The sequence below is a fragment of the Grampus griseus genome, assembly GCF_964374135.1.
Source record: "Grampus griseus genome assembly, chromosome: 8".
Classification (NCBI taxonomy): Eukaryota; Metazoa; Chordata; class Mammalia; order Artiodactyla; family Delphinidae; genus Grampus; species Grampus griseus.
This window is the reverse complement of record NC_139002.1, coordinates 64186492-64213823: the sequence shown is the minus strand read 5'-3', so window position 1 is coordinate 64213823 and position 27332 is coordinate 64186492. Positions and strand designations below refer to the sequence as shown.

Sequence of the window (27332 nt, the reverse complement as noted above, 5' to 3'; positions counted from 1 at the left end):
GAAACGGGCATCAGAGAAAGCAGCTTAAAAGACTGAGCAGCTAAGAGATTAAAGCCTGGCCTTGAATGAATTGGAACCCAAAGGGCTTCTGGGACCACAAGAAGGGGGAAACCACATCATCCCTTCCTTTTATTTTCGAAAGGCTTTGGAGTCCAACAGGTGCCCTTTCTTAGCTTGTGTATCCTTAGGCAAATCACTTAACTTTTTTGAAACCTTTTCTCTTATGAAATGGTGATGATGATATTTTGATGGTAACAACAACAATAATAATAGTAATAACACTTCACAGGATTATTGTTAGGATTAAATGAGATAAAATATATATCAAAGTACCTAGCACAATGCCTGGTCCTTAATATGTATCTCTCCTACTCTTCCCTTAAAGTAAGTGGTGTCAAGAACTGTGAAAGTATCTGAGATTTCACTCTGCTTGCAAGCTAACAAGTCTAGCCTGCCCCAGTTCACAGATGCTGGCAGAAGACACAGACGCTTGGATCACAGACAAAGGACTTTGTTACTCATGGCACAGCAGGCCACGTGACCTTGATGTTCACATGGGTTCCCCTTGCTCCCCAGTCCCATGCGGCAGTGGGGAGGAGGTCCAGGTAGAGGCTGCACACGTGGTGGGTCTGCAGCCCAGCTGAGGAACCTCAAGCTTAAGAAACCCCAAGCTTTTCAAGGGGCTGCTAGCAAACCTTTGCCCCATGAGGAGACTTATCCTTTTCATTCTGGTCAGCAAACAAATCTGCCTCTGCCCTGCAAGGAGACATGTCTTCCAAGGCTGTTTGCTCTATAAACATCTTTGAAAAGATAGTCTGGAACCATTAATTCCTCTTGCTCAGAAGGTCAGAAATGTAGGACACTGTGGAGAACGGCCCTCCAACAACTGGGAGGATGTTGCGTTGGCAAATTTGTGTTTGAGCAACAGCAAAAGGCCAGTTGTCTAGGCTGGGTTGGGTTTATTTTTGCCTTTTATTTTAATTCTGGCCTCATTCTCTTCAGTGGGGGCTTCAGTTTTGTTCAAGTAAAGCGTGTGTCTCAGCGTAGGTCTCTGAAGAGAAAGGAAGGTCAAGTGCCCTTGCCCTTGACCGCTCCCACCCTTGTCTCTGTCTCTGTGTTATCTCTGCCTTAGGCCGGGGTGGGGGGCTGAAGGACATAGTCTTAGTGAGTGAACATGATACAGAGAGGAGTGGCCCTAGTGGAGAACCCTCCAGATAAGACTGTGGGATCTTCGGAAGAGAGGGTCCTCTATTCCCTCATTTGATGGGAGCCATCGGTTTCCCAGTTTTCTCCGTACAACTTGCTGGGCCAGGATTTCTGGGAAGCCAGCAGCAGTGCTCAGGTCCACACAGGCACTGCTTTCCCAGGATGGGAGTGTATAGCATGTAGCCGTCCGAAATTCGGTCATATCAGAAGGACTGTGGGAACGAGATTCTCCAGAACAGCAAACGGGTTTGGGGAGGGAGGCTTCTTCCTTTACTACTGGGAAAAAGCTTTGTACACACGGTCGCCCAGAGCTGAGGTCCAGAGCTGTGGGGATCAGGGGCACAGCCCCATCTGCCTCCCGGCCCTGAGCAGGGTACAAGTCTGTTTCCTCTAGTTTGAGAGGAATTGTCATGTGTCGTTGCTGCCCAGGGCCCTTGGGAGCACCCAGTGTGGCTGCTGCAGGGGACAGGGCAGACTCCAGTTTTCAGCTGCCCCCCTGCTCAGGATCCAGGCGCTGCCAACGCTGGGGCCTCGCTGGCCTCTCTTCTCTGAGGAGGCTTTGCAGCCTTTCTGTGCTGCCCGGGGATCTCATGCAGGGGAATGTTCTTGCATCAGCTGAGCTGGAATAGAGAAAGGGCTGCTTCAACCATTTCTCCCTGTCCAGAGGAACGGGGAGGCAAGTGTGTCTGAGCCTCACTCAGTGGAGGGGGCTTGCGGCCACTGCGAGATGTTGCTCAAGGAGGCAAGAAGATAGAGGAGCAGCTTGCATGCTTCTTAGCTGGACGAGCCAGAAGCTAGGGGCGAGGGCTGGTATGAGGTGAGGTTGGGACTGGGGCATGTTCCTTAGCTGTTCCACTAGCTTCTGGGTCTTTGGAGCGTTGTGTAGAGAGTGGGGGAAGAGGGATGGGGAGGAGGGAGGAGGGAGGGCACCTGGGTGTTTTGCGTCGCCCTTGTGGTGTGAGGGTAGGGTGGGTTTCAGCGTCTCCGGTTGTTCAGTGCCCTGGGCACGTTTTCCTCCTTCAGTATCCCCAGAGCAGCCCCGCCTGAACTTCTCGACCTGACCAGGGAGGCCAGAGGGAAATACAAGGGAGAATCTCTCTCTTTCTCTCAGATTCTGGTTGACTTACCCTTTCTCCTTCCCTGGCGACAGGCCCAAGAATTTGGACCCACACCCTTAAAGGCTTTGGTGGGGGGCCCTTGTTGCTGAACTCTGAATGTCACTTTCACTTTTGCCTTCCACTGACCAGTGCCTGACTTCTTGGGAGCCTTCTCTGTCTTCTTGGCCCAGCCTGTGCTCTGCGAGGCTGAGGTGTTCGGGTTTGGACTATCCAGCTCTTTCTTGTGCTGCCTCCCTTGCCCAGGACGAGACGGAGCTTTGTTCTGGGGGTGTGATAATCGGGTTGTGGCGGGAGGTGGGCACGGGCCAGAGCTCCCGTGCTGAGTCTTTGTCTCGGGGACCAGCCCATTGGTCTGGAGTTCCGTGTCTGTAAGAGGCTGAGGGCCAGCTGGCCCAGAGACTAACACGTCTTCTCCGTGAGCCCTGGACCTGAACGAGGGGCCCTGGGGAGTGTGCTAGCCTCCTGCCCATACCAGGCATGACACCTTGGGAACTGGGGTGAAATACTCCAAAACAGGCTGAGGTTATCTTGCTAATTTGCAATAGAGTGGTTCAGAAATAAAGTTACTGCCATGTTGCTTCGTGGGGCTGGTTAATTCTCGCCTGTCCAATTTGACGTCTGCCTCTGGAAGACGCTGCTATCCTACAAAGCCTTATAATCGTTTGCGTTCTGAGCCTGACAGTTAAAAATGCACCCAAGGAAGCAGCTTATTAGAGAGTTATGTGGAGTGGCCTCGGCGCCTGACCAAGGAGCCTGGGCTGCATTCCTGCAGAGATTCCCACTCCCCTCAGCTAGCTGGGGCTGAGGGAGAGTTTCCAGGAACTTGAGCGGGGTGGGAGCTGGGGACAGAGCCAGTCAGCCTTACTGCAAAGCTTTTTGAGCCTCTGCTCTTTCTGCCTTCTTCTCTCATTTGTCCCAAGGCTGGGAAACAGAGACATCTAACAGCATAGAGGCTGCCGCCCAGAGGTGCGGTCCAGGGAACGGTGCCCGGGCAGTTGGTAAATGTTGTCCAGCCTCGGAGGGTGGTAACAACTGGCCCCTTAGAGCTCCCCATCTGATGTGCTATGTATTGTCGCGGGAGTTGGGCCCCTAATCTGGCCCTGTCTCCACTGTGCGAGGGTGGGGAGGAGGCTGAGAACCAGGAGAAACAGCTGGTTGGAAGCAGGAGAGGGCTGGGGAGGGAATCTGCAGACCCACGGCCCTAGCCATGGGTGTGGTCTGGGAAGCTTAAGATTCCGTTCGGGGAAATTCTCAGTGCTTGTGCACAGACACACCCCTTCTCTAACTGGTTCTTCCAGTTGTGCATTTGTTGGGGGGTGGGGTGCTTGGCACCTGTGGTTAGTGACCAAAGGAGACGTGGGGAGGAGTGGGGGCAGGGCTAGGTGGGACTGGGTTCTTCCTTCAAGAAGATCCATGTGATAAGTCTGGGCTCTGACCAGCGCCTTTAAAAGAGTGCAAAGCAGAAATTCTTGGCGATGCCCCTGTCCCTTGTCTCATCAGCAAAGCTGGGAAAGGTTGAGACCTCTGGCTTCCACAGCTGGGCTTGATGAGATGGAGCTGCTCAGGCCAGGCCTCGGGGGAGGAGGGCCTACCTCTTCTCTCTCTCCAAGGGCAGCGTGGAGCACCCTCGAGGAAGCTGCGTGGGCAAGAATGCAGGTGAAAGTCTTGAGGTCTGCCAGGCTTCCGGTCTCCCATCCATGTCCCTGCCAAAGCTTCCCCAGGTTTCTCCCCTCGGCTCCAGCTTCTTCCGCTTCGCTGTGGCTCTGCTCCTCCAGAGAAGGTTCCGAGCCCGGCTCTCCAGCCCTCCTCCTCTCCCAGCTCTGAGCCATTGCTTTGGGGTTGATTTGCTCTCAGCAGATTCCGTTTAGTGGCTCTAGGCCTCGGGGACTGCTTGGTCTCTGCACATCCCCATCCCCTGGGCACCCTTACTCCCTGGACAGATGGCTGGGAGTGTCTCCATGAGGCAGCTCCAGAAGGGTAGTCAGAACAGTCCAGGAAGCTGAGAGTAATAGGTGAACGGGGGCTGTGAAGGGCCCAAGCTAAGGCTGGGAGGCAGGGCTTGGGCCAGGGCCAGCCGTCATTTCCTGGAGAAATGATTAGTGGCCTGGTTATATCAGAGAGGATGTTAACCTTGCTGGAGAAGAAAGAGGCTGACGTTAGGGCTGAACAGTCGGGAGGAGCAGGCGTTTAAGGCTTTCCTGAAATTTAGTTTCCAGAGGCAATACTGGGCTTGAGACCCTGGTGTTCCCAACTGTTCTCAGTTCCCAGGTTATCACTGATGTGCATCTATTACTTCCCTGGGCCTCAGTCTCCTACATCTATTTCTTGGAGCTTTGGATTTTTTTTTTTTTTTAACTTTAAAAAAAAAATTCTTATTTATTTATTGGCTGTGTTGGGTGTTTGCTGCTGCGCACGGGCTTCCTCTAGTTGCGACAAGCGGCTACTCTTTGTTGCGGTGCACGGGCTTCTCATCGTGGTGGCTTCTCTGGTTGCGGAGCACAGGTTCTAGGCGTGCGGGCTTCAGTAGTTGTGGCACGCAGGCTCCGTAGTTGTGGCTCGCGGGCTCTAGAGCGCAGGCTCAGTAGTTGTAGCGCACGGGCTTAGTTGCTCCGTGGAGTGTGGGATCTTCCCGGACCAGGGATCGAACCCGGGTCGCCTGCATTGGCAGATGGACTCCTAACCACTGCTCCACCAGGGAAGTCCGGAACTTTGGATTTTATATTAATGTTCACAGCTTTGATTGTGGGGAAAGAAAGAAGGGAGAGAAGAGAAGGAGTGAAGGAGGGAGGAAAAGAGGGTTTGCCTTGGGACTCACGTCATGGCACTCAGAAGCTATTAGGAAGTTTAGAAACATCTGTCTAAAGCAGTGGTTCTTAATGGGGTGAGTGGGAATGGGGGCACAGTTTCGTCCACCCATCCACTCATCCACCTTTCCTTTCTTCCTCTCTTCCTTTCCTTTCCTCCTTCCTTCCTTCCTTCCTTCCATCGTCCATCTGTCCACCCATCCACCCATCATCCATTTATCCACCCATCTGCTCAGGGGACATTTGACAGTGTCTGGAGACATTTTTTTGTTTGTAACAACTGAGGGGATGCTACTGTCATCTGTCTGGTGGATTGAGGCCAGGGTTGTTACTAAACATCCTACAGATGCACAGGATAGTCCACCACCACAAGAATTATCCAGCACCAAGTGTCAGTAGTTTGGAGCAACTCTTCTAAAGGAGTTGAGACAGGGTCATCCTGTAGGTTGGGGCATGATGATAAGGACTCTGGCTGGTCATCCAGCCCAAAGCAGTTTAGATTTGATGAGCCTAGAATAAATGTTCTTCCTGACCCCTTCAGCTCTGTCCTGCTTCACAGGATCAGGAAGACTGTGTCCTGGCTTTCTCCAGTCCTTGGTCCCCCAACCTCACTGCTGTAGGATATATGTTGGAGAGGGACCAAGACATACAGAGTCTATCCTGATTCCTCCCAAAGTGCCCACAGTGGGGTAGGCTGGAGAAAACATGCAGGGGATGCCAGGTTTCATATTTGGCTTCTGGAGGCAGGGTTGCTGGGCCAGCTCTGCTTAGTCAGGGCTCTGGAATGGAGACAAGTCATTTTCATAGCATGACTGTGTTACAGGAAAACGTCTGTTCAATTGCTGGGGACTCTGCTGATGTTGGGAATCACTTAATTCAGTCCCAAATCCTTCCTTGACCCATCTTTGACTCATAAGTTTACAGAGATTTGTATTGCTCCCATGGCAGTCTAATTAGCTGTGACCGAAATCCCCCCTTCACAGCCCCCCCCATCCCTCCTCCTACACCTCTGTAAAGGCATTTTCTAAGTTCATGGTGGTTTTCCATGATAGTAATAAGTAGATACCACAACGGGGGGAGATCTTGGTTTTGGAAATGGAAAAATCTGAAAGAAGCATGTAGGGATTTGGTTTTTCTCCTGTGTCCTATCCTAGGAAAGCTTACACACCCAGTGGCCTTTGTGTCTAGTCTATGGCTCTTTCTTCTGTCTGCTCCCTGAGAAGTGACGTCTGAACTCCTCTATGGTGGGAGGCACGGGCAGGCATCCCTGGGGCTCAGTGATCACCCAAGCTCAATCCCGCTGCTGATTGGAGAAGCTGGAGTGAGCCCTGCTAGCAGCTTCCTGTGTGCCACCTCCAGCAAAGCCGCATTCTGGCCACTAGTACCTGCGTCCCAAACAGTGGCCTTGATACCGAGGGGAGGCTAAGGAAAGACAAGACAAAGGGCAGTAGAGGGCAGTATTTCCTCACAGTCCCCGTGGACCTTGTCACCACTGTGATTCTGCTGCACGACTGTGATTCTAGGACTGACCCTGCTCATGATATTATTATATTTTAGAAAAGTCCAGGTATGTGTTGGCAGGAAAGGGGCAGGAGGGCATGGCTTGTGGGAAGGGGTTTCTCTTCAAGGGCAGGGACTATGCTTTGGACTTTGAGTGCCAATACAGTGCCTACTGCCAGGGGTTTTAGAATTGAGTCCTGAGAAGAGAAACAAGAACTCCCCACCAACCCCACCCCTCCAGCCCAAACTCCTTTCAAGCCTTTCACATCTCCCATGTGTCATAGCAGGAGAGTTTATTCCAAAAGGGGATTGCTGACCATTGTCTTCTTGCTGAGGTCTGTGGTGGAGGAAGTGGAGTGACGCTGTAGTCAGAGCGGTTCATTGAACAAATAATACTGAGCGCTCACCACTTCGGTGTACCAGGCAAAAGCCCTGTCCTGAGAGAGCTGTGGCACAGCGTACAGGCAGGAGGGAGGGCTGGTGAAGCCCGGCACCCTAGAGTTCGCAGCGCCCTTCCATGCCCATCTCCAGAAGTGGTCCTCAGGGAGCAGTGGGTGAAGGGACAGCCGTGTGACCTCTGAAAGCCTTTTCTACCTTGAACTGTATATCTCTGGGGCTTTTGCAGCAAAGGGACTGGAGCCAAGGAGAGACGCCTGGTGTTGGCTTTGTCCTCTGGCTGGGCACAGGCATGGGTGGCTGAGCCAGTCTTGTGCAGTCCCTGAATTTACAAAGCAGAGGCCAGGCAAGGCTGAACTGAACTGGAGGTGGGGGGTTCAGCTTCTGGACTTGGAGCCAGCATCTGTTTGTAGCCTCCCCACTGCAGACGGGCAGCTGCATGACTCATGAGCTGAAGGGCCAGGCAGAAGCCACTCTCTTTGGCTCACAGGAATTCTGCTTGTTTATTTGTGTGTGTGTGTGTGTGTGTGTGTGTGTGTGTGTGTGTGTGTGTGTGTGTGTGTGTGTGTGTGTGTGTGTGTGTGTGTGTGTGTGTGTTTTTCCTTCTTGCCTTCTCCCCCTTCTCTAACTTTTCCTCCTCTGCAGGAGATCTGCCCAAGGAGAATCCGTATGAGGATGTGGACTTAAAGAGCCGAAGAGCAGGACGAAAATCCCAGCAACTGTCTGAGAACTCCTTGGACTCTTTGCACAGGATGTGGAGTCCTCAGGACAGGAAGTACAACAACCCACCCGCTCAGGTAACAGCAGCCCTGACTTGGGCCTGGAGGGTCAGCACGAGGCGTGGGCCAGCTTCCACTCAGGCTTTTTGCCTCACTAGTGCTAGGCGAAGGTGACGTCAGGGAAGAGCTCTGCACTCAGGGACTTCTGCCGTGTCGATATGCTTGTGGCCAATCGAGATGTGCTCTTAGGGGCACCCTGTCCCACCTTCTTCCCCTCACTGCTTGAGCTCTGAGCTGCAAAACTGAGGCAGGAGCCCCTGTCGTCTCCTGTCTAATCATTATTTCTCCTCCCCTTCCTGGAAACAGGAAGACAGGGCCCAGGTTGGAGTCTTGGTATTCTGCAGCTCTGGCAGAACTGATCTCAGCACTGGCATTTAGGGGCCAGGCGTAGGCCCAAGAACCTGATTTGGAGAACTAGACAGGTGTCTCCAGGACCTGGAACCACTCCCACTGAATAAATGGTTGAATGGATGAATCTCCGAGGAATGGACTGATAGAGGCAGAATGAGAAGAAAGGTGAAGAGTTGAAGGAAGCTCTTAGACTATAGCTCATTCTGGCCTTGTCCACGGTGGACAGGAGGCAGGAGAATAGAGATCCTATCTTGGACCTACCCAAGCAACTCTAACTCTCCTAGACTTTTTTTTTTTTTTAATAAATTTTATTTATTTATTTATTCATCTATCTATCTATTTATTTATTTTTGGCTGTGTTAGGTCTTCATTGCTACGCGCAGGCTTTCTCTAGTTGCGGCGAGTGGGGGCTACTCTCCGTCGCAGTGCGCAGGCTTCTCATCGCAGTGGCTTTTCTTGTTGCAGAGCACGGGCTCTAGGTGCACGGGCTTCAGTAGTTGTGGCACATGGGCTCAGTAGTTGTGGCGCACGGGCTTAATTGCTCCACGGCATGTGGAATCTTCCCGGACCAGGGCTCGAACTCGTGTCCCCTGCATTGGCAGGCGGATTCTTAACCACTGCACCACTAGGGAAGCCCCTCTCCTAGATATTTTATAACACTGGCTAGAGAATATAAAAATTATTTCTTCTGGCTTTGGAATGATGTGACTTTTTATAAAAGACTTACCTCTCTAATGTGCTCTGTTCAAATAAGCTTCCATTGAATTTGTATTTCCAGACTGATTGGGTGGGAAGGGGAAATTGGGGGATGGGAGGGAAGGAGGACTTGCTGAAGAGTGATGAGAGGCAATGCCACAACCAGACGGCAGGTGGAAGGCATGCCAAGTTTGCGGGGGTGCTGGCTTTTTGGTGGTGAGCCGGATCCGCCAAGAGTAAGGTGCCCTGTGCTGAAGGGTGTCAGTCTAGACAGAGGGAGGCAGAAAGTAGATCCAGGCAGGGATGGGAGCAGTCCAGGACCATGTAGGTGAGGGAGCCACTGGCTCCGAGGCCTGCCTTGCCAGGCTTTGGTGGTCAGAGCCCTGTATTCTCCCTGGAAGAAGTGAGCAGGGCTGGGTTGACATGTATTCTGGCCTCTGCTAGAGAAGCCTTTTAGGACTAACTCAGGGGCTGAGTGGGGGAGACTGGCTCCGTCGACCACACCCAGTAATGAGCAGAGTCTAAGCCGTGTCCCAGAGCTCAGGAGGGGCCCGCAGATTTCTCACTTGGTCTTCTTTTTCCACTCAGATAGACAGCCCAGTTTTCTTAGTCTCTGCTTTCTTTTTTCTGGAAGAAGTAGTTAAGCTTCCTTTGTGGAAGCAAGTATCGAATCTAGCCCTGAGCTGCTGATCAGCAGCTGAGCTCTTAAAAGAGGAAACCCTGGTAGATGGAAATTCCAGGTGGGATTTGGAGGAGTCTGGGATGCCAGCCTGTGGCTTCTCTGTCCAGGTCCCAGCAGACAGGTGCCAGCCAAGGCATCTGTGCTGAGTCCTTCTCCCATGTCCCCTCTCCCATGCCAGCTCTCCCTGAAACCCGGCAGCCAGTCCCTACGCAGTGGGAACTGGTCAGAAAGGAAGAGCCACCGGCTGCCACGATTACCCAAGAGGCACAGCCATGACGACATGCTGCTGCTGGCTCAGTTGAGCCTGCCATCTTCACCCTCCAGCCTCAATGAGGACAGCCTCAGCACCACGAGTGAACTGCTGTCCAGCCGCCGGGCCCGCCGCATTCCCAAGGTAGCCTCCCCAGCTGGAGCTGGCTGGGGCTGGGCAGGTGGGCAGGCAGGCAGTGGCTCTTTTCTCCTCCCCCCTCCCCCCCTCCCTCCCTCCCTCCCTTCCTCCCTTCCTCCCTTTCTTCCTTCCTTCCTTCCTTCCCTCCCTCCCTCCCTCCCTAATCTGGGCCTGCTTCCTCAATTCTCCTGAAATCAATTTCAGGTCCAGGCACTGGCCTTTCTTTTTCATCTGGCTTATTTCCTTTTCTTATCAATAAAGATGCCCTAAGTGATTAATGCTGTGCAGATGTTAGGGGAAAACAGGCTAGCCTGGCCCCCAGGGAGTACTCTACGCCACTGGGTGGATGGAAACAGTCCTTAAGAAGCTCCCCATTAGTGAGTGTGGGGTGCACGAAGTCTCTGTGTATGCAGAGACATCTCCAGGCTTTGAAGGACATAGGACCCAAACATGGGTCTTCCTTTCTATAACTCTCAGAATTGAGAGTTTTCAGCAATGATTTGCACACATAGATAGCCAGGCCCAAATCCCCAGCCCAAAGCAGCAGGATTTAGCCAAGTGGTATTTTTAGCCTGCAAACAATGCTTGGGTATATTGGGAATTTAGCTCCTTCCTGCCAGGGCCCCAGGTTGTAGCCCAGAGGAGAAAGGCTCAATCCTTGTTCCTGTTATTGCCTCTGAGCAGCTCTTTGTCTCACTTGGTTCAGGGACTCTTGAGACCCAGGAGCTCCCATCCTGTCTAGTTTGATCACAGTTCCTTCCTCTGGGGAGCTAAGTGTAAAGTCCTTGTCTTGGGGGCAGGAGACCACTAAGGGGACAAGTAGATGGGGAGCCACCAGTCTGCCCTTGGGGCCAGTGCAGGAGGGAGACCAGTACTGGGCCCATTGCGGAGAGGGCAGAAGGCTTGTACCAATAAGGGAATGGACGGCCTCTGTAAATCAGCCTTCTGAGGAGCTGGGGCAGTTGGTGTTAGGGTTGCCTCACCCTCCCTGCTTTTCTCACCCAGCTTGTCCAAAGAATTAACTCCATCTACAATGCCAAGCGGGGAAAGAAGAGGTTAAAAAAGCTGTCCATGTCCAGCATTGAGACATCATCACTGAGAGGTAGGCCTGGATGCCTGAGCTGGCTCAGGTTTCTGGGGCCCTTGGGCATTAGAAGTGGGGAGAGGCATGGACTAGCCTCAGTTTACCCTTCCATGGGGCAATCGTGGGATCCTCCTGTCTTCTAGGAGGGTAGAGCCTTGTGAAAAAGTGGCCACATAGGAGGGGAGGGCCAAAGAGGGAAGAAAGCCTTGGGAAGGGTTAGTGCAGACTTTGGGCTGTGAGGCCCTGAATAGGAAAGTGGGTGTGGGAATCTGCATCTGGCAAAAGGAAAGGCCAGACTTACTGAGCACTGTGGTCTGTTTCCCATTTCAAATCTTGGCCTCCTGGAGGCAAGACCCTTGTGTTCCAGGCTGATAGGCCTCTCTGCTGGCTCAGCCTCCAACTTCGGCCCTCAGCTTGCCCCGAACCAGGACTGGGTGGATAGGGGTTTGGATATAGATTAGCACCTGCAGTTTGAGCTCTGAGGGACCCTGGCCCCGGGCCACGCAGCACCTAGCCAGGGGCCCACTGGAGCCCAGACGAGGTACATCCCTCATGAGAAGAGCTGGGTGGGGGGCACAGAAAACATTTGCTGTGGGGCAATGGCTCAGCAAGCATGCACTCTGCTCTTAACTTTTCTAGATGAGAATAGTGAGAGCGAGAGCGACTCCGACGACAGGTTCAAAGGTGAGGCATGGCTCCCCAAGAGCATGGACCCCTTTCCTGCCCTGGCTGTGGGGAATCAGCCTTCCCTTATCTGCACATGCAGTTCCAATATCCCAGAGTGGCCCCATTTGGAGAGGCGATGGCAGGCAGGATACGAGGCCAACAGAGCAAGGAGCTCTAGGGGAGTCCATTCCTACAGTCATGGAGCTCGACCCTGAGAGATTAAATGCAACCATCTCCTTTTCCCAAATTTAAGGCTGGTGACCCTGCCTTACTTTCCCAAGCTGTTGTCCATGAAAATTGGGTGCTAGGTTTGCCTGGTAAGTTTTGTGAATCTGGAGAGTCAGAGATGGGTTCGGTAGGTTACAAGTACCTCTTCTGGTTGTAAGAAGTGTGCCAAAGTCTGAGGAAACTGGTACTCTGGAGGCCCTGAGGCCACTCACCTTCCCTCTCCCTAGAGAGGGGAGCTACCACCTCCCTGGAAAGGTTCTGGGACCTTCATGTTCCAGGGGGCCTTGGGCAAACCTCTGTTCCTTCTCTACTGGGAAGCCCTGCCTAGACCTTCCTGGATGATTAAAGTATGTGGGAACTAGCTCCCTCCTTCCCTCCTCTGCTGGTCCCCCAGGCAAGTGGGCAAGTGGACTTTGTGCCTGGGGACAGGGAAAAAGGGTCCAAGTCCAAGGACTGATAGGGGCCCTAGGGTGAAGGCTTCGTGGATGTTCATATCTTCTAGTCCTGTTGGCACAGGGGCAGGGGTGGCTGGGTGCCATTGATGCATCCCTGGATGTGCCTGGCTCAGGCAGTCTGTTGGCCCCAGCTCAGCCTCCAGAGGCTCCAGGACGCCCTGACTGTGTCAGGGCAGACAGGCTACACACCTTGCTCCTGCCACTTCTCCCCCAGACCTCGTTGTGTCAGGCCGTCAGACTAGGCTCCTGCACTTAGAGGTGACCCCTGGGGATGGAGCCCTGAGCGTGGGGTGGAGGGGGCTAACGTGGGGGTCTCGTCCCTGACGTGTGACCTGCCCCCAGCCCACACGCAGCGCCTGGTCCACATCCAGTCCATGCTGAAGCGCGCACCCAGCTACCGGACCCTGGAGCTGGAGCTGCTCGAGTGGCAGGAACGGGAGCTGTTCGAGTGCTTCGTGGTGGTGTCGCTCAAGAGGAAGCCATCCCGAAACACGTACCTCCCTGAGGTCTCCTACCAGTTTCCCAAGGTGAGGCCGCCTCCCTCCTTCCCTGCCCCTTCCTCTGCCTCCTCCTTTCTGCCTGGCCCATCTGGGGAAGAAGAGAGATCCTGTTCCTGCCTTAGCAACTCACCTCACTGCACTGAGCGTGTCTGCCTGTAGCCGGGAGGGAGGAGAGGGGGTGGGTTTGGGCCAGTGAGCATTCGGAGGATGAGGGCGGAGAGAACACCCCCCAGCGTGCCTAGAATGAGATCCACGTTGTTTCCAGGACTTCAAGGGTCCTGAGGAAGGGCCCCCAGCTACTTCTCCTACCTTATTACTTTTCTTTTCTCTTTTTTAACCACTTTATTGAGATACAATTCACATACTATATAATTCACCTGTTTAAAGCATACAATTCAATAACTTTTAGTATAGTCACAGTTATGTGATCAATTTTAGAACATTTTCATCACCCTCAAAAGAAACCCTGTACCCATTAGCACTCACTCCCCATTTCCCCCACGTACCTGAGCTCTTACCACTCCTTCCCTGCTTGCCCCCAGCCAGCCCGCCTGGCCTCCTTTCTCTTCCTGTAACACTCGGGCCCTTTCTCTCTGCCATTGCCTCTGCCGGGAATCTTCTTTCCCCAGCTCTTCACTTGGCTGCTGGCTCTTTCTCATTCTTCATTCTCCGATCAAATAGGAGATCTTTCTAGACACTCTAAAGTAGCCCCACCCACCCACTTATCTCTGTCATATCGCCCTGTGTATTTCCTTCGTGCACCCTCTGAAATTTTGTTGTCGATTGTCTCACTCTGCTGACCAGAATGCACAGGGACAGGGACCTTGTCCGCTTGGTTTTCTATTGGTAGCCCAGCACATGCCAGGTGCCACATAGAAAGTGCTAGTTTGGCATATACTGAATGAATAAATGATGACTCAGCCCACACCCGGACCTCTCTGTGAGAAATGGGAGTGGGGTCAGGGTAGGGTTGCTGAGAAGCATGCCAGTTGGGCAAGTGCCACCTAGGACTCTCGGGGGAGGAGATATTTGTCAGCTACCCCCCACCAGTTCCAAGTTCCACGTCTTCTCTTATCTCTCTCTCCCCATATTCCTCTTCCTTGCAGCTGGACCGACCCACCAAGCAGATGCGGGAGGCAGAAGAGAGGCTCAAGGCCATTCCCCAGTTTTGCTTCCCTGATGCCAAGGACTGGCTTCCTGTGTCAGAGTACAGCAGGTGAGGCCTGGTCTAGCATAGCCTCCTTTACCCCCATAACAGTGGGCAGCTGACTCTGGCCCACCCTAGTCCCAGCCTCCTCTCCTACCGCAGCCTGGTCTTTCACCCCCTTCCTGGGCGGTCCCTCTTCTTGGGGGCTGTTTCCTGGGTCCTCTGATATTTCCCTGATGCCAGACTTCTCCCTGTTCCAGTGAGACGTTCTCTTTCATGCTGACTGGGGAGGATGGCAGCAGACGCTTTGGCTACTGCAGGCGCTTACTAGTAAGTAGGGCCATTCGGTCCTCAGGGACTGGGCCACAGTGTTTGTATGTGTGTACGCTCTTCTTTAACTTGAGCTGGTAGAAACTCAAGTTGTTCTATGTTCTGCTTCCTTGTATGCTGCCTGAGGACGGACACACACACACACACACACACACACACACACACACACAGACGCACACACATTCCACGAAGCACTCCCTGGGATGGCAGGACTTAAAGTTCCCCTCTGATTGGGCCCCAGGATCTAAGATAATCTACAATAAGGGAAGAGATTGGATCACTTTCTACTGGGCTGTCATATGTTTTTAGCTCTTCTATACTTTTTCTTTTTGTTCATTTACTTTGGGCTTACAGGCTCAGATTGCTGATCCTGATTGCAGGATCACATCAACCCAGCAGTATGTGTGTGTGCATCAGATTGGGGTGGAGGACAACCTTCCTCACCCCCATACCTGGACAACCTCATGTGCATCCTGTCCATGGTCTGGTAGGGCTGGAGGCTGAGCAGGGACAGAGCAGTACCTTCTGTGGGATTCTGGGAGAGATGCCTTGAACTCAAGGGAAAGGGAGGGTTTTGAAAATATAAGCCATGTTGTAGAGAGAGAAGCACTACACCATCCCTCTTCTCATTAGTCCTGGGAAATAGATTGAGGTAAAGGTAAAGAGAGTCCTGTCACACACTCCCCTGGGGCTCACCAGGGGTATTGTTGACAGAGTTTCAGGGTTCCCAGGCCTTAGTGGGAGAAGGGGCAGATGAGGGGGATCTTCGGCAAAGGTGATGCATAGCAGGGACTCCAGGTGAAGGGTTCTGGGCTGTTCATTCATTCATTCAGAAACATGTAGCATACACCTGCTGAGGGTTAGGCAGCATACGCTAAAGGCACATAAAGATGAGCTAGACATGGCACCTATCTTCAAGGAACGTTAGATAGTCCAGTAGAGGAGGTAGGACTTTCAATGTAGAAGGCAGGGCAAAGGGAATGAACTGTGATTTGGGATCTGTTTATGTTCCAGGCTAGATGCTTTAAGTATGTCATTTTCTTTATTACTCATAATAGCCCATGAGGCATTGGGTTGGCCAAAAAGTTGGTTTGGGTTTTTCCATAGCATCGTATGGAAAAACCCAAACCAACTTTTTGGCCAACCCAGTATTATTATATATGTTCTTTAGATTAAGAAACCGAGACTCAGAGGTAGAATGACTTGCCTAGGGTCATACAGCCAATCAGGGCCAGAGCCAGGTTGACTCCAAGTCCTTTAACACCAAGTCTGGTATCCTGGATCACCCCAAAGGGTAGTCTGGGGAGAAGGAGTACTTGGAGATAGAATGCCTGGTGAGTGGGGCTAAGGGAAGGTAGAGCAGTACAGATGCCAGGTGGGGAGCCAGGCAGCTTTACCTGGGCCTGGGGGGGGCGGGTAGCGTTCCAAAGGCTGCCTTTGCAGGAGCAGAGATGGAGCAGAGCTGCTCCTTTGCAGTGGGCCTGCTGCCCCCAGGGAAGAGCATGTTTGTCCTGGCGTGCTCAGAGAGGGCCTGGGCTGGGTCCCTGCCAAGGGGGCTGGCACTAGCTCGGCATTCCTGCAGATTGGACACAATGATTCTAACCCAAATCCCACATACTTGTTTTAATCACTTGGGGCTTTAGGGGAGGCGGGGGAGAGAGAAGAAGAGAGGAGTGAGTTTCAGGCCTAATATGGACAAAAACAGATTCTGCCTTCTCTTTAGATCTGTGACGTGTGGCCAGCAGGTTTGGAGACTGAAATAGCCCATCTGCATTTGCTTAGCAGCCTGCATGAGGGGCCAGCACCTGCTGCTCTGCTCCCTCCCCGCTCGGCCTTGCTGGGCACTCCAGGCCTCTGAGCCAGAGGCAGCCACAGAGCCCTGCCAGCCCCTGGCTGGAGAAGTCAACTCCTGTGGACTCACTCCAGCCTGCATTTGGGGGCTCCAGGCCTGGGGAGCTCTCAGTGCACATCTCCTTCAGCTGCCTACCTTTTAAACCCCCCTTTTACTTTGTTCTCCTCTACTCTGTACATGCCTCTGCCCAGTCTCTTTGTGTTTCTTTCCCTTCCTTTCTGTCAGAAGGCAGCATACTTTAGAGGTAATACAGCAAATCAGAGGCAGAAACAGACTCCTGGTTCCATGACTTCTATACATGACCTTGGACAATGGCTTAATAATTTTGAGCTCAGTTTCCTCATCAATAAAAGGGGGATAATAATGCCTATCTAACAAGTTTTTGGAAAGTTCCAAGCCCAGGACTCGGATACGGTAAATATTCAATAAATAGTAGTTTGCTTCTCTTATCTGGTGTCAGTTTGCTTTCCTAGAATGGGGATGGATCAAGGAAGGGAGAAAAGAGCAACTGAGAACAGGAATGTTTTGCAGAATGTCCCCTCTGGGAGGCAGAAGACCGCCTGGCTTGCTCCTAAGGATGTACACAAGTCCCTCCCTTACCACTGGGGGCCTGGGGATTTAGGGATATAAATCCACAATCACCCTATAGCCTCTGCCCAACCGCTTTGTCCTTTGCCAGCCCCCATCAGTGTCTTCCTGGGGGGGAAGGGCGGAGCCTGTGTAGAGCTTGGCAGGAGTCTGGTACCTTGGGCTGGAAGGCCCAGCAGAGGCTGAAGCCTGCCCCCAAAGAGTGACAGCCCTTTCCTTGGGGGCCTGGTTGAGTAGAGGTTTAGAAGAGGCCCAGAGTCTTCACTAGAAGACTGGTGCTTCGTCCTCAGTTCCCAAGGAAAAGGAGTCAGATATAGTAACCATGCGTCCTCTGTGTCTGTGTCTCTCTCCTCCTTGTCCTGGCCCAGCCAAGTGGGAAGGGGCCTCGGTTGCCAGAGGTGTACTGTGTCATCAGCCGCCTTGGCTGCTTCGGCTTGTTTTCCAAGGTAAGAGGGCTCTGGCTTACTTCCCTCCCCCTTCCCCCAGCTGACAGCTCCCATAGGAGTATCTGCATGTGGCTTAGATGAGAAAACCACCTGTCTGTGTGTGAGAGGGTGAGAGAAGGCGAGAATGCAAGGGCAAGTGCAAGCGAGCTCTCCGACTCCCTCCCCATATACCAGCTCCTGCACCGGCAGTGTCTGCTAATGTCACAGCTCACCCTGGGCCGTGGGCGGAGCTGAGTCCTTGGGGACAGAGACCCTGCGGGAAGCCAAGTGCCCAGGAACCCGACCTCAAGTGGTATTTCCTTTGCCCAGCTACTCAGATCTTGGAGTCTGAGGCAAGGACTAGTTAGGGAGTAGAGCCGACACCGAGTGGCCAGGGAGACGGGAAGGGTAGGGTATGAAGCTCCTGGCGAGATAGTCCATCATCTCCCAGCTTTCGGCCCGGGCTGGTCAGATGCCGGGCTGCCCTCTTCTCTGCCCAGGAGGTAGGGGAGGGTGGCGCCCTGACACCCTTCCTCTTTGGGCTGCTGGCGGTGGGCACAGGTCCTAGATGAGGTGGAGCGCCGGCGTGGGATCTCCGCCGCTTTGGTCTATCCCTTCATGAGAAGTCTCATGGAATCACCCTTCCCTGCCCCAGGGAAGACCATCAAAGTGAAGACATTCCTGCCGGGGGCTGGCAATGAGGTAGGGATTTCTGCTGCCTCTTCTCTCAGACCATGGACTGGGGCTGGCGTGGGACCTGCTGGGCCAAGCTCAGTCTCTGGGGGTGCCGAGCACGGCCCCTTCCTTGCTCAGCACATTTGCACACCTCACCAACAGGGACTAAAAAGAGTGAATGACAGAACTGTAATCGTTGCTCAACTCTCTGCAGCTTCTAGGGGCCTTCCCTGACCTGTTTGGACTAAACTGCAGGCCACCTTTTATTCATTCATCAAATGTTGACAGAATATGTGCTCTCTCACAGTCAGGGTTCCTGCAGACCTTGAGGCAGAGTCATATAGTTAAAGAGGGGCACAGCTTGGTCCTTGTGGAGTTCATAGTCTAGTGGGAGAGACGGACACTAAATAAATACTTGTACATAGAAACAGATAACCCCTAAAAGTGTTAGGTGCCAAGTGAAAGCACAGAGTGAGAGTGTGTAACGGGATGTGCTTTAGATTAGGGGCCAGGAAAGCCCTTCTCTGAGGAAATGACATTTTACTGGGGACCCAAGGTGAGTAGAGTCAACCAGATGAAGTGGGAGGAGGGAGACTAAAAGAGAAGGGTATGGGCGGGAGAGGATTATTCCAGGTAGAGGGACAGCATGTAAAAGCAAAAGTTGGGAAAGTGTGGACGCTTGCCAAGGAACGGGGTAAAAAGGCCAGGATGGTTGAAAAAGGGAGTGAGCAGGGTGGATAGACAGCAGGGCCAAATCACAAGGTACCTGTAGGCCAAGTTCAGGGTTTGGAATGTCTCTAAAGCAGGGTTATGAGATCCGAGATGTGATTTTAAAAGCTCACTCTGGCTGCTGTGTAGATTATGGACTGGAGTGAAAACAGGGAGACCAGCTTGGATATGTTGCAGTAGTACAGGCAAGAGATGATCGGAGTTTGGATTAAGGTGTGGACGAAAAGGTGAAGAGAATAGATGGACTGGAGATGTGCCTTAGAATTAGGGTCAATAGCACATTGTGTTTGATTGGAAATAGGGAATAGTGTTGGGGAGATTTGAAGGCGAATTCCCAGTTTTCTGGCTTGAGCAACAGGTCAGCGGATGGAGCACCTGAGGGAGGTTTGTGAGGAGGAAGAGCTTGACTCCGTGCACGTTACATTCACGATGCCTGCGAGACATCCCGGAGAAGATGTTTAGTAGCAAACAGTGTAGACAGGGAAGAGAAGATAGTCCCGAGGGCCTCCAGCATTTAGAGGGCCTGCAGCAGAGGAGCAGCAGACCTGAAAACTAAGACAGGAGGAGTCCCAGGAAGCCAAGGAAGGGGCCCTCTCAAGAAAGGAAGGAGGGCTCAGGCGAGGTCAGGATGAGATGTGGCGGGACGCCTTGAGTTTCAGAAACGGGGGCGGTCAGGGGACCGAGAAGCTTGAGTAGAGAGAGCTGAGAAGTGAATGGGGTTGAGGAGGGGGACTAGCCTGTAGAGACAGCTTTTAAGAGGTTTGGCTGTGGGGAGAAATGGGGAAGGGGCAGTGCTTGAAGGGTAACGTGGAGCCAGGGCAGAGTCTGTTGAAGGTGGTTGTCTGGGTGCTGGTGGGAGTGGCCCATTGGAGGAAGAGGTTAAAGCAGCAGCAGAGGGAAGGGACAGTCAGACTGTCAGTGAGAAGGCAGGGCGGTGGGATCCAGGGAGAGACTGGCTTTTCAGGAGAGAAGGGCACTTCCTTGTGTAACAGCAAGGAAGGGCCATGGCTTGTAGATTCTGGATTCTCATCTGATGGCTGCAGTTTTCTCACAATGGAAAAGAAGGTCATCCTCCGAGAGTCAGAGGTGGATGTTGGGTTTGAGGAGAGGGAAGAAGAAATAACTTAGTTGCTGCAGGGAGTGGAGACGGTCTGACTAAAGAAACATTGGGTTTGCTGGGAGTGGCGAATGCCATTTAAGGCCTTTCTTGTAGCATCTTTTCTCCCACGCTCTTTTGGAGGGACTTCCTGCTTCATGCATGACCTGGGGGCAGGACCACCGACCCTACCCTGAGAGCCCAGTAGCATGCCTGGGAGTCAGTCCTTCAGGATGGGGCCCAGCCCACGCACCAGCCTCGTCTCAACGCTCTGACTTGACTCGCTTACTGTCCCTGAACCCTGCTTCCTTTTGCCTAGTAGACACTTCCCTTCTTCTCTCCTTGGACAACCAAGTTAAGCATCTTGTGCTCTGAGCTGCTGCCCTGACCTCTCAGCCCTCTCAGCGCCCTGTGCAGATGTTAATGACGCCTTTCCCCTATCCTGACACGTAGCTGGTGGGCTGTGATGGTTTAGGCTCATTCAGCCTCACTGGACTGTGATCTCCTTGAGGGCAGGTGAATGAAGAGAGGCCCAGGTCCTGTGAGCTTCCTGTGTGAACCCTCACTCCCTGGAGGAGCCCGGACCCTCGGGGTAGTAGGAGTGGGGCGCTGACCGCATGCAGGCTCTCAGGAGGGAGGCTTGGGGGAGCTTCACTGTGACTTCTTCCAGGTGGGGCAAGGGCAGGAGGGGTGCAGAGGCCTCTGGCGTGATTGTGGTAAGGGATCCCTTCAGCGCACGTTCACTGAGCACTTTGGGTGTACCCCACATCCTGCTAATCACTGGGCCTTCTGGGGCTTCGCCATCCGGTGGGAGAGACAGAGTGTAAACAGAACCCTATAAAAGAGACACATCCTTAGGGCAACTTGTGCCCATGTTGCTGCTTCCCTTGGGCCCAGAGGGATGACTACTGAACTAGGAGTTAGAGCTTCACTTGTTTAGACTCTGAGGAACAAATGAGATAAGGCAGGGTGAAGCCTCTTGAGGAGGGCTCTGATACCATAGGGCTAAAAGAGGGCATGCGTCTTCCCTCCTGGCTCTCAGGAGACCTACACATCTGTGCTGCCCACATACGCTGAGGAAGCGAGGGGAAGCCTAGGCAGGCCCGGGTGAGAGCTGCTTTGGCCTGGCCTGAGCGTCAGCACTTCCTGTTGCTCTCATTGCCAGGGTCAGTTGCCACCCTCCACCCTCATGACTGCCCCCAGGGAAGTGGTCCCTGCGCCTCAGCACCAACCTTCAGAGTGGCCTTGCAACCTCTCCGGAGGGAAGATTGCTAGGTCTGGCCCTGATAAAGAGAGTCCTGCTTCCTGGCAAGGTTGTGGAATGGCCAGCTTGTGTTTCCCTTGTCCCTGGCACAGGGATTAGACAAGCCAATAGAGATAGAGGCCAGGACAGAGCCTCTGGAAGGAAACTCTTCCTAGCAGGAAAGAGAGAGGGCATGGCAACAAGGACACTGGCACTGTCTGTCCAGAGATGGGTGAGCAGAGCCGCGCGGAGGGGCAGCGATCAGCTGTGGAGCTGGGCAGCGCAGAGCCAAGTCCTTTCCTTGGGGAGACGGGCAGGAGGGCAGGGAGGGCAGTGCAGATGAAGCTGTGTGGCTCCCTGCCTCCCTCATCTGTAAGAGCAGCCAGCTCTCCTCCCCCCTTTCCTGAGAGCCTGGCACATGGCTCTCCAGCTCCTTCCTTCCAGAGCCTCCCCCATGTTCAGTTAGCCCTGTTGCCCACAGGCTGGGCGTCTGAGTACTGTGGGGGCAGAGCTGTGGTCTGAGTGGAGGAGGAGACTGGGTCTTACTACACAGTGGGGTGGGTTAGAGGCCTTGGGAAAGCAGGTGGGAAGGGGAGCCAGCTTCCGGTCGCTTTGTGTATGACCCAGGAGTGGCACCCACCTGATCTGGCTTGCCCCACTTGCCCCACTGTTCTCCTGCAGGTGTTAGAGCTGCGGCGGCCCATGGATTCCCGGCTGGAGCATGTGGACTTCGAGTGCCTTTTTACCTGCCTCAGTGTGCGCCAGCTTATCCGAATCTTTGCCTCACTGCTGCTGGAGCGCCGCGTCATTTTTGTAGCAGATAAGCTCAGGTAGGGCCCAGCAGGTGAAGTGAAGAAGGGGGGGAGGCACATCCACTAATTGATCCAATGTGATTTACGAGCCCTAGTATATGCCAGCCAGTCGTATTTGTGCATAGAGTGTGTGTGTATGTGTATGTGTGCGTCTGTGTGTGGTGAGAAAAAGATCAAATGGAGAGGAAAGGTTAGCAGACCCGGGCAGAGAGGATGACTGAGGGAGCAGGGCTTGCGAGCACACAAGATGGCAGGGTTGAGAACCCAATGGAGGACTTGGCTGGAGGGAAAAAGACAGACGCTGCTGCTTTTGCAACAGCCAAGATTGTAGAGGTACAAATCTATTTATGTGGAGGAAGGAAGTAAGAAAGTAAGATTTCTAGCTTATGGCCACATTTCCTCTGGAGGGGGAGGCAAGGCCACCTCTGTGGGATGCTGAATTATAAGAGAGTGATGAACTTTAGGAAGAGCCACAGTGAGGAAGGGGCAAGGGCATGACTAGGGATAGTATGAGGGGTGCTGAGCCATCCAGTGAGGGGGCCAGTGAGGGTGTCACCTGGAGAAGGCAACTGGATGGAGTGACCCAGGGCCAGGCATGTGGGGATTTGCAGAGAAGGACCAGGTGAGGGTCTTGAGAGTGCTGGGGAGGAGAGTGGTTGTAGGGAGGTTGGCCAAACTAGGAAAGGGAGAAAGAAGCCCAGGGACTGGAGAGGTCATTGAGGCAGGGGAGCTGGATTAAGAAGAATAAGAAAAGAGCTGAACAGATCACAAGTCTTAGTCTGAAATGTTGGCATTTATGATTTTAGAGGCAGAGGAGGTCCAGATGGTTGTGGCCATGGGAGGGGGCGGCAGAAACGTCACTGGACATGAGGTGTTCTGGAAGAGGCCGAGCTCTTCTAGGCAGCCAAGGTTTTTTTTTCCTCTTTAAAAGAGCGTCTTAGGGCTTCCCTGGTGGCGCAGTGGTTGAGAGTCCACCTGCCGATGCAGGGGACACGGGTTCGTGCCCCCGTCTGGGAAGATCCCACATGCTGCAGAGCGGCTGGGCCCGTGAGCCATGGCCACTGAGCCTGCGCGTCTGGAGCCTGTGGTCCGCAACAGGAGAGGCCACAACAGTGAGAGGCCCGCGTACCGCAAAAAAAAAAAAAAAAAAAAAGAGCGTCTTAGTCCATTCAGGCTGCTATAACAAAATACCACAGACTGGGTAGCTTATAAACAACAGAAATTTATTTCTCACAGTTCTGGAGGCTGGAAGTCCAAGATCAGGGTGCCAGCCTGGTCACGTTCTGGTCAGGGCCTTCTTCCTAGTTCATAGCTGTTGGCGTCTCTCTGTGTCCTCACATGCTGGAAGGGGGGTTCTTTTTTTATAAGAACACTGATCCCATTCATGAGGTCTCTCATGACCTAAGCACCTCCCAAAGGCCCTATGTCCTAATATCATCATATTTGGGGGTTAGGATTTCAACAAAGAATTTGGGGGGACACAAACATTCAGACCATAGCAAAGGGTATATGTAGGGGATGGGACAGGCAGGGAAAGGATGAGATCTCGGCAACACATTGTATAATTTTTCATCAAAGAACCCATCACGGGGGGCAATAGTTTCTTTAGAGTGGTGGAATTAATTTAGCCATTTAGACGTTTATTAAGCTATGTGCCATAACGTACGCTAGGCGCTGATATGAGAGGCAGAAAAGAAGAATCCTCGTCCTGGTTTGTCCCCAATAAGCCCACGATCCCTGGGGTCTTTCTTTTGTGTGTATGAGAGGGTCATGAGGAAATGGACTCCCAAATGCCCTCACAGGGCATTGGCGCAGGAACTCAGGGCCACCCTCAGCCCAGAAGAAGTAAAGAGGAGGAAAACCCAGAGCTTCTGGCTTTTCCAGAGAGAGCCAGGTTTAGAAAAGAAGATTGCTCTCCACTTCCCGTCACAGCCTCAGTGTTTCTGTACACCACAGTTCTGTGTGTGTCATGGGCCCATCAGGCCTTGTGAAGGGACCGAGCCGGCAACCGGAACTAGCCAGCTATGGCAGCTCCCTGGGGCCCCGTCTGTGCCTTTCTGCCATCCGTGTTCACTGTCTGCCAGCAAAGCCCCCGCTACCCAGCTGTGAGGCTCTGGTCTGGTCAGACCTTGATGCCCCTAGCAGAGCCTGGACCCCGAGGTTTCTTTTCTTGAAAGTTCCACTCCCTTACCCAGGACAGAGCCTCCTCTTGGCCACCCCCGTGGCCCTCAGCCTGGCTCCAACAGGGCTGTGAATACAGTGATCGTTTCCTGTGGCTTCAGCTGCCTCTGAACACACTCCTGGACCATCTGGGGAGGAAAATACCCCAGGGCCCTGATCTGGCCTGGCTCAGCATTCAAGTCCTGCCAATCTTGGGTCTTAGAAAAGATGTCTTCCCTGCTTGGGGTCTGCCTCTGACTGAAAAGGGGCAGAATAGGCAGCCCAGTGAGGGCACACAGGCCTGGACTGGGGTCAAGACTCAGTAAGTCCAGCCAGCTCTTGTTCCGTTGCTCACCTTTTAGGTTTTCCACAAGTCCTTGGTCCCTCTGGCCTAGGGTGTGTGTGTGTGTGTGTGTGTGTGTGTGTGTGTGTGTGTGTGTGTGTGTGTGTGTGTGTGTGTGTGTGTGTGTGTGTGTGTGTGTGTGTGTGTGTGTGTGTGGTGTGTGTGTGTGTGTGTGTGGTGTGTGTGTGTGGTGTGTGTGTGTGTGTGTGGTGTGTGTGTGTGTGTGGTGTGTGTGTTGTGTGTGTGTGTGTGTGTGTGTGTGGTGTGTGTGTGTGTGTGTGGTGTGTGTGTGTGTGTGGTGTGTGTGTGTGTGTGTGTGTGTGTGCGCCCTAAGGGTTGTACAAGCCTTCTGCCTCCCAAGTCCCAGGCCCACTGTAAGGCATTGTGGAGCTGTGTTTCCTTTGACCCTGGACAGCCCCTTTCCAGATATTTTTCAGATGGCTGTCCTTGGGGTGTGGGGAGCTGCTGTCCTTAGGGGAAGGACTCTCAGGGCCAGGATACCTGTGTCTCTGCCTCAAGGCCCAGCAGTATTTTAGTCGTCCATGGGGTGGTAGGACAGCCAAGCAAGGCACTGGCTGCCAAAACGCTTGTGAACGTCCCCCGAGGTCCTTCTGGAAAGGAGGGGTTGTTTCTGTCATGGATTGGAACCATGTTCTCTGACTGGTGGGCATTAGTCATGAAAGGGTGAGAGAATCCCTGTTGGAGCTGATCAAGTGGAGCCCAGGGCTTTCATAGCTAATAGGTGGGGCCAATAGATGCGGAGAGACAGGGCGGGAAAGGCAGGCTTGAGAAGGAACTTGACTCTGGGCCTCTGTCTCCTCATATGTAATATGGCCCTTAGGGGAGTGCTTTCGACTCCTTTCCTGACGGGTGGATGGTTAAAGCCGGGTGTGTCTCCTGTGTTGACTGGTGACCCATACTGTCCCTCAGCACTCACTTCTGTGCCTTCTAGTTAGCATCGGGGAGATCCTCCTTCCAGTCTCCCACTGGTCATTCTGCCTGGCCACCCAGCCCTGTGGTGCTGGAGGCCTGGAGCCCCCCTCTAGGCCAAGAGAAGGATGGCCCCACTGAGGCCTCTGGCTATGTCCTGGAGCATGAGAGGACAGATGGGAGTGGTTAAGAATGGTGCCAGCCTCACCTCAGTCAGTGGCCCTCAGTCAGACCACTTTTTCCAATTAGGAGAAGGAGGAATGGATAGAGAAGAAGAATGGTAGAAGTAACACTGGGCTGGGAGACAGGAGAGCTGGTTGTGTCCCAGGTGTGCCACTTATGACCAGACTGACCCTGGGTATCAATGGCCCCAGCTGTAAAATGTGGACCTGATAAGATGACCTTCCAGCTCTTACTATGAATTTGTGATCAGCCCTTGCTCAGGTTACCTTTGTACTCCCTGGCCTGAGCTGATACTCCCACACTAAGGCAGGCCCACCTGTGCATTTGGGTGGCTCTTGGGGGTGTATATGTGTGTTCAAGTGTTGCTGTGTACCTTTATGACTGTTCCTAGGTAGAGCCACCAAAGAGGGTAGCGCCGTTGTCCCTGAGGTCCCGAGAAGTGGCAATGTGGGAGCTTTACCAGTCCGCAAGGTCAGACCCAGGCAGGCCCAAGACTCCTTAGCATTTTTGTGGCACTGGGAGGTTTAACATGAAAGGATGTCCTGAGCCTGGCCCAGCAGGCTGTAACGCCCCTTCCCCGAAGGTGCTGGGCCTGGGCTCAGTGCTTTGTCTGTCTGTCTGTCTGCCAGTACCCTATCCAGCTGCTCCCATGCGGTGGTGGCCTTGCTCTACCCCTTCTCCTGGCAGCACACCTTCATTCCTGTCCTCCCGGCCTCCATGATTGACATCGTCTGCTGTCCCACCCCCTTCCTGGTTGGCCTGCTCTCCAGCTCCCTCCCCAAACTGAAGGAGCTGCCTGTGGAGGAGGTGGGCCACCTGGGGAGCCAGCGGCGGGGGGTGGTGGGGGGGAGGTTGGTGTGGAGGAAGGAAGGGACAGAAGGGACAGAAGGAACAGAAACCCCCAGGAGGGGTGGGGGTGGGGGCCCGAGGCTGCTGGGATCTTCTTTGTGTACCCAGCTCTTATCCTTTCTCCTTGGGAGGTCTTTCCCTGGCTGGAGTTATTCCTGTTATCTGACCCTGGGAATCCAGGAGGGCTGGAGGCCTGGGAAGGGCACTACAGGGATTCATATCGTGAATCACTGTCCCTCGTGACTCTTTCTCAGGCACTGATGGTGAATCTGGGGTCTGACCGATTCATCCGACAGGTAAGAGTGGGATGCTGCAGAGCATGGCCTGACCCAGGGTGGGTGCTTGTTTGATGCAGAGCACCCAACACTGTCACACACACGACTCCACCTTCACAGCCTGATTGTTGAGCCCTCTGGGTTCCACATTCACAGAACAGACAAGGGTAGAAAGAAGCTGGTCTGAGAAGTCTTGACCTCAGCAGGATCTGCTGTTCTGGTCGGCATCGTCAGCTTCTGGAAGGCAGTGTGAGTGTGTGAAGAACATGGCCTGGATCCAAAGGCTTGACCTCTGCCCTCTGCCCCCTCTGAGACACATGATCTTGAACAGGCCTCTGAACTTCTCTGAACCAGAATTCTCATCTCTAAAACACGCATGGTGATAACACCTGCCTTGAAATGTTGCTGGAGGATTATACATGACACACAGAATGCAGTGGAATGTAAAGGTTTGCAATCATTGTCAACTTCAAAAAGCCTCTGTTGGTGGTGGAAATCCTCCTAGCTCTCTATAAAGGAACACAACCCAATGCCATAGCCTTTGGGAATGTAGTCTGTTACACACCACTGACAGAGCTACGACTCCTGGGTACGAACGTCACGATGCAGACACTGAACCAGAATACAGAGACAGGCACAACAGCCTCGCCTCACGCCTGAGACACAGGCTGGGCCACAATCTCCCCTCCCCCAGCCAACCGTGCTTCCCCCCTGGAGCCGAAGATGGAGGAACTGGGGAGACTTCATCGTGGTGCTGGGGTAGGAAGCCCTGTTGGTCCTGGGCAGTGAATGCCACCTGCTCCACCACTTTTTATCTTTGTGACCCTGGCCAAGTTTCTCAA

The 27332-nt window shown here is 53.3% G+C and overlaps 1 protein-coding gene across 6 annotated transcripts in view; it reads left to right on the top strand.

Moving 5' to 3' along the window:
- The window catches only part of DENND2B (DENN domain containing 2B), a gene marked incomplete at its 3' end in the record, with an annotated part of 109157 nt that overhangs the window by 78272 nt on the left and 3553 nt on the right, over positions 1-27332 (top strand). For 5 of the 6 annotated variants that reach the window (XM_082659778.1, XM_082659779.1, XM_082659777.1 and 2 more), the window contains 12 exons: positions 7670-7821; positions 9711-9926; positions 10926-11022; positions 11644-11688; positions 12696-12880; positions 13960-14069; positions 14261-14330; positions 17139-17216; positions 17757-17897; positions 21620-21768; positions 25996-26173; positions 26470-26511. In XM_082659778.1, coding sequence (XP_082515904.1) covers positions 7670-7821; positions 9711-9926; positions 10926-11022; positions 11644-11688; positions 12696-12880; positions 13960-14069; positions 14261-14330; positions 17139-17216; positions 17757-17897; positions 21620-21768; positions 25996-26173; positions 26470-26511 — 1463 coding nt within the window. Of the gene's footprint in view, positions 1-3868; positions 3995-7669; positions 7822-9710; positions 9927-10925; positions 11023-11643; positions 11689-12695; positions 12881-13959; positions 14070-14260; positions 14331-17138; positions 17217-17756; positions 17898-21619; positions 21769-25995; positions 26174-26469; positions 26512-27332 lie in introns of those variants that run through there. The other variant, XM_082659780.1, reaches the window with a different exon arrangement.